This window comes from Monopterus albus, unplaced genomic scaffold (genome assembly GCF_001952655.1).
Source record: "Monopterus albus unplaced genomic scaffold, M_albus_1.0 scaffold106.1, whole genome shotgun sequence".
Taxonomy (NCBI): domain Eukaryota; kingdom Metazoa; phylum Chordata; class Actinopteri; order Synbranchiformes; family Synbranchidae; genus Monopterus; species Monopterus albus.
The window spans coordinates 2,171,367-2,182,655 of NW_018127986.1; the positions used below are offsets into that span (position 1 = coordinate 2,171,367).

General features: G+C 40.0%; 2 protein-coding genes across 4 annotated transcripts in view; one reads left to right on the forward strand and one right to left on the reverse strand.

The window, feature by feature from the left end:
• Positions 1-4,345, reverse strand: part of bltp3a (bridge-like lipid transfer protein family member 3A) — a 19,298-nt gene extending 14,953 nt beyond the window's left edge. For all 3 annotated transcript variants that reach the window (XM_020610730.1, XM_020610729.1, XM_020610728.1), the window contains exons 1-2: positions 4,080-4,345; positions 1,352-1,514 (exon numbers count right to left, since the gene is read on the reverse strand). In XM_020610730.1, the coding sequence (XP_020466386.1) occupies positions 1,352-1,514; positions 4,080-4,123 (207 nt within the window). In that variant the 5' untranslated portion in view covers positions 4,124-4,345. The remainder of the gene's footprint in view (positions 1-1,351; positions 1,515-4,079) is intronic.
• A 1,411-nt stretch (positions 4,346-5,756) lies between these two features.
• LOC109966138 (inflammation and lipid regulator with UBA-like and NBR1-like domains) overlaps positions 5,757-11,289 on the forward strand; it is an 8,581-nt gene continuing 3,048 nt past the window's right edge. The window contains exons 1-4 of the mRNA XM_020610770.1: positions 5,757-6,020; positions 7,759-7,913; positions 8,042-8,239; positions 9,739-10,067. Of these exons, the coding sequence (XP_020466426.1) occupies positions 5,869-6,020; positions 7,759-7,913; positions 8,042-8,239; positions 9,739-10,067 (834 nt within the window). The 5' untranslated portion in view covers positions 5,757-5,868. The remainder of the gene's footprint in view (positions 6,021-7,758; positions 7,914-8,041; positions 8,240-9,738; positions 10,068-11,289) is intronic.

An 11,289-nucleotide genomic window follows, 5' to 3' on the forward strand; every position in this document is an offset into this window, starting at 1 on the left:
TTTTTGCATGCATTCTGTAATCCCTTGCTCATCCACGGTCTCCCACAGTACTTCCTTTTATCTTTAAACTGCTTACGAGGGCAGTTCCTGTCATATACATTCTTAAATATATTTAAAAATTTCTCATATGCTTTATCTAAGTCATCCTCTCTGTAAACTGGTTCCCAGTTTTGCCCCAAGAAATCATCTTTTAGCCTCCTTACCGCATGTTCATTGATCACCCTCCTGTAGAAAAAATTTGTTTTAGGCCTCTCTTTTCCATAGTGGCCCTCATAAACCACAAATATTGGTAAATGATCACTAATATCATTTATGAGTAATCCACTTGTAATCATGGTCACAAAATACAATGTAGTAATGTCTGTCAAATCTGAAGTCAGACTACCATTTTTCATCAACAAATATTAACACTAGTTATAATAATTCTTAGACAAAGGTATTATCACAATGTACCAAAATGAACATATCATACAACAACACAAGATAGACAAAGGAGGATAAAGAAAAAAATGGATTAAAACAGGATAAAAAAAAACAGTAAGAGATAGAATGCTCACTATGCTTGGGATCTAACAATATTAACAGTTTTACAAAAAACTACACAAAAGCCATCTTATAAACATGGGATTTTACAACTGACTTAAAAAAATGACAACTAATTCACCTCAGTTAAGTTCTAAGGGCTCTAGAGGCAAAGACAAAGACACTTCAAATCACTGTCATCATTGAGCCATGCCACTAGCATGGCTCAATTTAACAGGATCACCAACCCTACCTTTAAGGAAACTAACAGATCAAGTGTAATTCAAAATGTAAAATATTTTATATCATCACAATACTAAGAATACTATTACTCAGTTCCGTTTTTAAACAAACTGTCTCATACAAGTGGCATAATTTAGTAACACAAACGAGCCATACTGAGAGCTCCATGCATACCAGCCAGTATATCTGAGGATCAGTCTAGCCACTGGCCTCATGTTCCTCTGCCTCTCTGTTATCAACAACCAGTGCTGGTCAAAAAGATCACAATGTGCCTTTAGGAAAGTCCATCTCTGTGGCACTCCCTCTCCTCATTTCCCCTGCGACTTTGTGCACTGTGAATTTCAAAAGCAATCCCTTTGCATTAAGAGGCAGAAAACCTTTGTTTAGTTTGAAAACGAACTGTGAGATGATTGCCATGACTGGTGTAGCTTTTCTGTAGCTTTGTGATTCATTAGTCTTCTTAGAAAAGGGAGACTGCCTCACATGCCGGATCAGCAACACAGTCAAGTTTGACTAGTTAGGTCAAAGGTCAAAGTGTTTATTTGTCATATGCACAGTCAGGTCTTATGCATAGTCAGTAACATACCCTGATGGCGGCTTTGTTGCAGTAGACCCGAGTGACAGCCAGCCAGGTAGGCAGGTCGAGCATATTCTGCAGAACCTCTTCATCAAGCTCAAGGTTAGACAGCTGCCCCTCCCCTTTCAACGTACTCAGATTGATTTTGTCCGGAGACAGATTCTTGGTAAACCTAAGAAAAGAACCAGATAAAATGTTTTAGGTTGAAAACACACAGCCGGAACTGGGAGACTTTTATCAGGGAAACACCAGCACGTCACTGATGATCTAGGAGGCAAAAATAAATTATGCAGCTCTGCCAAGATGTGGTTGAAGCAGCGCAACTGAATGAGTCACCATGAGAAACTGTAGCAGCCTCCTCACTTGAGTCCCACAGCTGTACTCCCCATCTAGGCTAAAGGTGCTAATGTAGCAGGGGCTGGGAATGGGCTCCAACATCACACAGGATAAATATAACAGCAATAACAGCAAACTGATTTATTATTTCACGTATACCAGATGACTGAACACTGTTCTGACAAATTGCTGTGACATTTTAGACATCAACCCAGAGACACTGCAGAAAAAGCTGCAGACTAAATGTCACACATTTGTTCTTAATTTGTCAAAACTTGTATTAAACTGTTAGGACTAATACCACACTCATAAGCCTGGTAAACTAGTCAAAACCTAAGCTGCTTTTTGTATTGAGGAACAAAATAATGGCTCTACACTTCTTCTGTTGTAGAGAAAACCTGGACTGCTGATGTCCTAAAAATACCATTTCATATTTACTCCCACACTTTTCAGGGGCATTTAATGAGTCAAACATAAGGCACAGAGTTGGTTCACATGTCTGAAAACACACAGTAGCTTTGACTTGACTGTACAGCTTTGTGCATTTTATTACAATTACCTTCTGTTTTAGCAGATAAGAATATAAAGAGGTGGTAATTTTTAAGCCTCCAGTGCATTACAGCAAAGACTACTGTATAGTGGTGCTATTATTTTTAAAACTAGCAATAGGGGCTAAATGCTAAGATTAGCTTACTTCAATGACCACAGAAATTCCAGAGATTGTCAAAGACAAGGAAAGTGATTGTATAAATTTGGCTAAAAGTACAACTATTTGGTTTTAGAAATTTAAAAAACTGTTCTTGAACAACAAACACCAGAGGATCAGCCTTGAACCTGTCTTTTTTAATCCAACAATCTCTCAATGGTTAAAGAAGTAGTTGGCTTGTAAGTTTTAGGCTCCATTTGTATAATTACAGCGTAACATACTGCATCTGTGACCTTATTATTTCAATTAACAAATGTATCACACACATGCCTAGACTGAAAGTCATATGATCTTGTCATCTTCCTGCCTGGGTTAAAACTACCACACTCTTAACTACAGAGAAAACGGCTACTGATAAGACCCTATCAAAAATAGCAGAGAATGATGGACTATACTTAAAATGGTTATTATTTATTATAAGTTCCTGAGAGTAGGGTGTAAGATGACCAAGGAGGGGCTTAGACTATAAAACTCATTTCAACAAGTTCTGACCCACAACATTAACATACTTGTCTGTCTGTCTACCTTCTAAGTATGTGTCCACTCGGCTCTATCTGGTGCAATAAGTGTTTTAATTATTCAGTGAGCTGGTTAAACACAAAGCCTGTGATTTAGCTCATCCAGTCTCATGATTAGCATTAGTCTTTATCCAATCTATCTGTGGTGACAGAAACCTTTTAAAACACATTTCAACATTGGTCTAGCACCTAAATTGATTTCTTCAAAGCCAGCAGTGGTATACTGTACATAAACATGTCCTGCCTTAATAAAATAACAAAATAGCAGGTGTGATGTCTTCTGAGATGTGGCATTAAAAGGAAGCAAAACCAGGTGTAGAGAAAAGGCTGCAGTGCTTTGTATAGTTGAAGGTGACTAGAATGCACTATCTTAGCAGAATGTAATCTGGAATAAATGTTGCAAAAAAGAGCATTAGTAATTATTCCAATAGTGATACTCTGTTGATCACACATTCATACAGTAAACTAAACAACCTGATACACAAAACCGAACAAGCTTAATCTTGCCTAGAGTTGAGGCTAAAGAAGACAAACTGTTCACTAACTTGATAAATTTGAGTGCAAGGTGGTTTCAGGACATAAATCTGTTAAAACTAAAAAAACACTCCTACATATCTGTCCCTATCTAGAATTTTTTACCTGCATTGAGGAGATGCCAGTGTTTTACTGCTGTATTCTATATATGATTTTTAAAATAAACTATGTGATTAAATTCAGATGCTACTTCAGATACAACTTTTTCATATTTCCATTGCACAGCAGCCTAATTATAGGATATAATGTGAGAGGGCAGAACTGTGAAGACAGTGGTGGGGGTATTAGGCAAACTTAATTTATCAGCTTTTCAAAACGCGTATTAAGGCAGTACCGTTAGCCTGTGTAGACTACCGTAAAACGCTATTAAAACACATACCCTTACAAAAGTGGTGTAGTTACCACATATCCGTTTCAGGATGAGGTGGTTTGCTGCGTTCACTGTCTCTATGTCAAGCCTCCTAACGTTACTCTCCTGTTATATTTGGCATTAACCGCTGTTTACCATGTAGCTTAAGACGATGTTGCTACATGTAGCCAAAAGGACAAATAACAGCGAACTAAGGTTTGCTGTGTTGTAGCCAGTAACGTTACACTCGTCGCCCAACTGAGGGGCTAACACAACGCCAAAGATGACACTTACCTTGACAAATGTTTCAGAATTTGCTTTTTAATAATTCCGGCCATTTCTGCAAGCGTTGCTGACGTGCGTTAACAACAGTTCTCCGTCTTAACATACTAGCTTTCAGGTACCTTTATATTGCTGCACACAGCAGCACTAGCTGACTGCATTTTGTACCCCCTGCAGCCTAGCCACTGACTCCCAGTCACAAACACACAAAGTAGCCTACACCACCATGAAAACACAGCAGCTCCAGCTACATGGTGCTGCCATCTGCTGGACGTTCATGGGCGTGCATGTGGGTGGGTGATCAGTGCGGAGAATCCCACCACCAATCATTAAAAAAACGATTTAATTAAAGCAAACATTACATTCAGAGGCTGTGCACTGATTAACCTACTGCAAAGGGAGGGTTGTTATAATTTTATTTTCTCAAGTATAGTCATAGTAGGCCTATAGTCTAAATCTATAGTATTATCACGTAGGCTACGTACAGTTGATTCTATTTTACTACCCAAAAATAACACTACATGGGACTATTTTTCAGAGCAGACAATTTCAGTTGTCATAGTCATAAAAGGAAAGGCACAGGTGTTCCTAGCAACATTAATGATGGTTCTTGGGGCCCTGTAACTCCCAATAGCCCACTGGCCTACTTATTCCCCAGACACTCAATAACCAACCAGGACTACAAAGATGAAGTGATTAGTTGGATCAGGTTAGTTGTTTCACAGAAAATTTAAATAAGAAGAATATGACAATTAATTTATCCTTTAACAATTAGGTAAGTTGTGAATACCTCTGTTTTTTCTGACAGGCAAAGACATGAAAATATAAAGGACAGACTTTTTTCTTTCATTTGGTAGCCTATGTCATTTAAAACAATATAGTGTACAGATATCAGGATGTGTGAGGAGATCTAATCATATCTACTTAAAAATAAAAATCACCCTAACAGATGTATAATAAGACTGAAAAGTGTGGCAAGATGCCCCAGTGTCCCCTAGTAAATGCAACACAATATTTTGGACTGTTGGTCAGACAAGACAACTTAAACTTGAGCTTTAAAGAATAACGATGGGTATTTTTTAGTCTGTCTCATATTTTATACAATAATGAATAAATCAAATACTAAAGAAAATATCTTGCACAAGGTCTTCTGGCTGTTACTGACACAGAATAAATTAAAGCATTTTTTTTAAATAAAAACCCATCTTTACCACAAATGATCACAAACTGAACTAAAATAATTCATTAGTTCCCTCTTGAAAACCAGGACCACAAGATGGACCCAGCATGGTTTGTCAGCACTGAACAAATAAAAACTTGCAAACCTGCAAAATATGCCATACAACTTTTACTCCATAAAAATTGAAATTTAATCGTGGTTTAATTGCTTGGTTGATATTAGTTCATTATCAGTTATATGCACATCTGGGCAAAGTGGGCAACTTCCCCAGACGTCAGGACTCAAAGGATCACCATGACTAACAGCTGCAAAAAGAAAAACTATTTCCCCAGGGGCGCCCAAGCTTTGCATATATTTCATGGTAATTTCCCCAATATTTTGTAAAATGATTTGTACATTTACTCAAAGTTTTATACTTATTATTTGATGGCATTTTTTTATTGGTTTAGCCAGACAGTTAATTACGTAGGTTATTACTGCTCTACCCAGGATCCACAGGTAAAAACAAACTACAATCATGTGACATGCGCAGTCGGCCCTGTTGTTGAGTTTGTTATGACAAGTCGAGGCCTCGGACTAAATTAGGAGTGAAACCCCCGTCTCTGTCCGGGAGAAGCCGCGATGGAGGGCATGGACCTGGACCAGGAGCTCATGCAGAAATTCAGCTGCATGGGCACAACAGACAAAGATATCCTAATATCGGAATTTCAGAGGCTCCTCGGGTTTCAGCTTAACCCCGCCGGATGCGCCTTCTTTCTGGACATGACAAACTGGTGAGCTCGGGGACTCATTTGGCCTACTGGATGGTTTGTTAGATAACAGATGCGGTACACCAGCTATGTTTCTAGACAGTAAGCTGTTCATGTTTTAAAAAGACATTTCGATAGGAAGAGGGACAGGGAAATCATAGGAAACATTAGTGTGATAGAGTGTTTTGAGTTAGCTAAGCTAGCTATGTAAACGTGGGTACGGTGACAGCTAACGACGTTGTAGTAACGTAAGTAGCTGAGTCAGTGTGACTGACATTTGATTGCCTGCCAGTAACATAGTGGACGGTAGCTCAGTGGAATTTGCATATCTAATAAAAGTGCTTTTAAACGAATTCTGGTTAGTTAACACAGAGGTTACCACCGATACAGTAATTAAAAATACAGTCATGTATTTTTTAGCTGGTTACGTGTGTTTCGTGGTTGCTCAGGCTGTTGACGTTGAGATGTACGTTAGCTAACGTGTAGTCATCGAGCTGGTTATCAACTTGTCGCGTCGCTGAACTGAGCCGATATTTAAAACGTGAGTATTTTTTCATAGTCTTTACAGTGCGTTTTCTGTTTAGCTATGTGAGGACGTTTTAGACATCCATCCATTTTGTTATCGAGAGACAAACTGATCAAACGTTGTCCATCTCCTGTCTGACCACAACAACCACAGTTAAGTATCGCTACATTACAGCCTATTACATAACAACCTGTCAACAAAACGCTGGTAGACTTTAGTTTAAAGCTCACAGTGGTTAGTCAGACGAGTCTTTACTTTTTCTACCTGGACAAAATATGTTGATTTTGCCACGTAGTGAGAATATTACTTGACGTCGGTGTTGCATTGGATTTTCTGGCTTCAAAATCTTATTTTAGGTGAGACATTTTTTTTTTTGAATGCAACAGTAAGCAGTCTAATGTCCTTGAGTAAAAGCGACTGTGAAATTGTTAAGGAGGGAAAGGTCATCCTGAAATTTTCATCAAATACATTTCTCTGTGCATATGCAGTATTAAACAAGCCAGTGCAGGTATTGATGATAATGGGCAGGATCACGTGATGCAGCGTAACAGCGCCTCTGCGGCGGGCTTTCTAAAAAAATAAAAACAGCTGATTTATGGGTGACAAGCGTGTCACTGGAAACACCCACTCTAAATCTCTAGATGTATTGTTTCAGTTAGTTTTCAAACAATTATGCCAAACATTTGCTGGTTCCACAGTCAAAGCTAAATGAGTAGTCATTATTTTATCAAAGAAGAAAACAATGATAGTATTCATGAACTACAGCTTCCATGATGCTTTTATACCATGCCAGTAGCTAAGACTAATACATTTAGGGCTGAAAAAACTACTCGATTTTGTTTCTCTTATGTGATTAGGTTTTACACTGTTGGTCAGATTAAATAAGCAGTTGGAAAACTTAAAGTCACCCTACACTTAAGGAAATTGTGACAGGAATCTTATGACACTTAGGCCACATAGACCAAACAATTTTTGTTTAACAGAACATAATCAGCAATGAGAATATCTATTAAATTATTTCCTTCTTGGTTGAAATGTTATAATACATATACCTTCACACTTTTGAAACAGAAGGTGGACTTTGTCACTCTATAGATCCCATATTTGGCTTAGGTTCATTCATATCTGTGCAAACTGCTGCTGAATCTCCAGGGTTTCAGCCTGTGTGAATTTCCTGTTATTCTCCACAATTCAATCTGTAAAGCTCAACATAATTTCTGCCTTCTGTTGTCCTAGGAATTTACAGGCAGCAATTGGAGCCTACTATGACTTTGAGAGTCCCAGCATCACTGCACCATGCATGTCCTTTGTGAAGGATGTGACGATTGGTGAGGGCGAGTCAGTTCCTCCTGACACACCCTTCACAAAGACCTGGAGGATACAGAACACAGGTAAGTCTGCTGGAATAATAAACATTATATGATATATAATACAGAGCTGATACCAGGTCTATTAAAGGAAAAACAGTTACACTTACATGTCATTGTGAGTTCAACATCGTTGTCTGTGTGTGTTCCAGGTGCAGAGACATGGCCACCTGGGGTTTCTCTTAAGTATGTCGGAGGAGATCAGTTTGGTCATGTAAACATGGTGATGGTGCAGTCTTTAGAGCCCCAGGAAATGACAGATGTCAGTGTGCAGATGCAAAGCCCTGTGTCTCCTGGCATGTACCAGGGTCAGTGGAGAATGTGCACAGCTACTGGACTTTACTATGGTGGTAAGCACAGTAAACATCACACCAAAGACAAATGTGAATTGTTGCCTTTTGATAGATACCGTATGAACATAATGAAACAATAAGTCAGAGAAACAGTAAAGTGACAGAAAAATAACTATTTACAACCCTACCCCCTCCATGTTAGTGGGTGGAAGCCAAACTAAAAATGCAAAAAGTACAGATCAAAGAAATTTTTCCTAAAGGTGATTTCTGTCATTTTAGTTAGATATTATCACAGTGTTCTGTGTATATTTCATTTGTTATTTTTCTCATAAGCTTATTTTAATAAGTTATATTAAAAGGAGTGTATTTTGGATGATTTGACAGCTTTGATTTTGCAACTTGATAGTGCAGCTCCACATCTGGTTGCAAAATGCATCACTAAGCAAGAGGGCCCGATATTTTGGCTTAACGTCTGCATAGTGGCACTAAATGGTGATGTGTTATCCATTTTTATGTAAAGTTTAGGGTTCCAGCTTCTAAAATGTGAGGATTTGCTGCTTTTCCCTGTTATTTGTGTCACTGTATATGTCTGTGCAGATTCTCAGTCTTTGAGTTTTTACATTTAATAGCAGTTTAGTAATCACGAGCTGCAGTCCTAGAACAGAGCATGTTTCCTAAGGTCTTATAAATATAATAATCTAAACTTTCAGCTTAATTGGAGAGCAAAACAGCCAAAATTGATCCTTTTGTTGTGCATTCATGAGATTTATACGTAACAGAATTTCACAGATTTGTTCAGGAAACTTACTAATATTATTGGGGCAGGCCAGTCATATTTTTATATGTTCTGATAGTAAAAAATCTGTGTGCCCTGAATGTACTTTCTTTTCAAATAGGTAATTTGTTTGCTGTCAAGTGAGCTGCTGCCAAATTTGAACAGTGAAGTACTTCAGGCAACAGTCACTCTTGAAGATAAAGTGCTAGATAATTCTGTATGCATTTACAGCAGTGAAAACGATTAAAAATAGATGGCCATTCTGTTAGCACCCACAAATTAAATTAAGAGCCATTCATTTCATTGATTTATGTCCTCCGGCAGTTTTCAGTGTGTATGATGTATCCCAACAGGAATTCCCCCGAGTCATATCCACTTACAAATTAAGCACCAGATCGATACTCAATTAAAAAAGATGCTTGGCTTTAATATATCATTTAGGGGTTTGTAGCCAACTCTTCACCTAACACCATGAGTTCTGTGGTGGCTTTAAGAGAGAGGAAAGGACTGTAGACCTGGAGCTCTACACGTGTTTGATGATGATGTGTGGTCCAGCTCATTTGTATAAAATCTCACGGTTGTTGTATTGTAATTTTATTATGATAGACTCCAGGTTAATGTATTCTTTTGGTTTTTGCCCTTACAAGTTTTACTCTTATAGTCCCCCTGATTTACTTACAAGCTCATTAACTGTTCATAATGAAGAACAGTGTCTTACTGTATTATAGCTTTAGTGTAGTTGTAGTATTAGTGTATTATAACACACAGTTTCTCTTCACAGATGTAATTTGGGTGATCCTGAGTGTAGAGGTTGGTGGTCTCCTTGGCGTCACACAGCAGCTTTCATCTTTCAAAGCTGAGTTCAACACGCAGCCTCACCGCAGCCTCCAAGGGAACTACAACCCCTTTGCCTCACCAGAGAAAAGCAAGTGCCCCAGCAGCAGCAACAACAGCGGCTTCCATGATGACAGTATTCACAGGGCCGCAGAGGAACATTGGCAGGGAAGCGCAAGCCAGCTACAGCAAGATCAAAATGGACTTTCACACAGCTCTGTGGATATAGTAGCAAACAGTCTACAGAGTAATCTGTCAGTAGTCTCTGGTAACCAGGTAAGACATGTCATGAGATTCTGCATACCAGTGAATCATCTATCAATCAGGGCTCAGGGTTGCATTAATAGATCCACGAAACAAATGTGGACTGGTTGGGCAAACTCCCATGAACCCTCCGCCACCCTGAAGAGGGTATAGAGCTGGTCCAGTGTTCCATGGCCAGGACAAAAACTGCATTGTTCCTTTCAGGTTTGCCCGGCTGCACCTACTTTCTCACTCCCCTCACTCTGTTTTCTCTCCTTTACCCTGATTACGCTATCCTTTTCACCTGCTTGCCACCAGCTGCACCTGATTAGTTCTCCCTATTTAGTCCCTGCTCTTCATTCACCCCCCTGCCAGTTCTTTCTAGCTTTTCTCAGGCCCGTTTGTTCCCCGTCGTTCTTTTGATTCTGTATTAGTGTTTTGTGTCTCTTTCTCTCCAGCTGCTTAGATTACATTCCCCCTTCTCCTCAGCCGCTCCTTCGGACCACGGACTTCCTCCACTCTGCTCATCACCCCCCTGCAGGTCGATACACAGTCTACCACTCACCGTATGTACTGTTTCTGTTTTTCTTCAGTTGCATCAAACCCGACCAGTCCAGGAGTGAGTCCCAGTGTCCGCAGCCCCGTCCTCCTTGCATCATCTCTATCATTGACTGTGTACGCTCCTACGCTCGACACCCGGTCCCTGTATTATTCACCTGTTCATTTCTTGTCACTTATACATCACTGTAAATAAACAACACTGTCTTGGGGTCTTGTTCACGAGTGAGGGAAGGATGGAACGGGAGATTGACAGGCGGATCTGTGCAGCTTCTGCAGTATTGCGGTCGATGTACCAGTCTGTCGTGGTGAAGAAGGAGCTGAGCTGTAAGGCGAAGCTCTCGATTTACTGGTCAATGTACGTTCCGACTCTCACCTGTGGTCATGAACTTTGGGTCATGACTGAAAGGGCAAGATCCCAGATACAGGTGGCTGAAATGAGCTTTCTCTGCAGGGTGGCCGGGTGCACCCTTAGAGATAGGGTGAGGAGCTCGGTCACCTGGGAGGAGCTCAGAGTAGAACCGCTGCTCCTCCACATCGAGAGGAGCCAGCTGAGGTGGCTCGGGCATCTGTTTCGGATGCCTCCTGGGCGCCTTCCTAGGGAGGTGTTCCGGGCATGTCCCACCGGGAGGAGGCCCCGGGGAAGACCCAGGACACGCTGGAGGGACTATGTCTCTCGGCTGGCCTGGGAACGCCT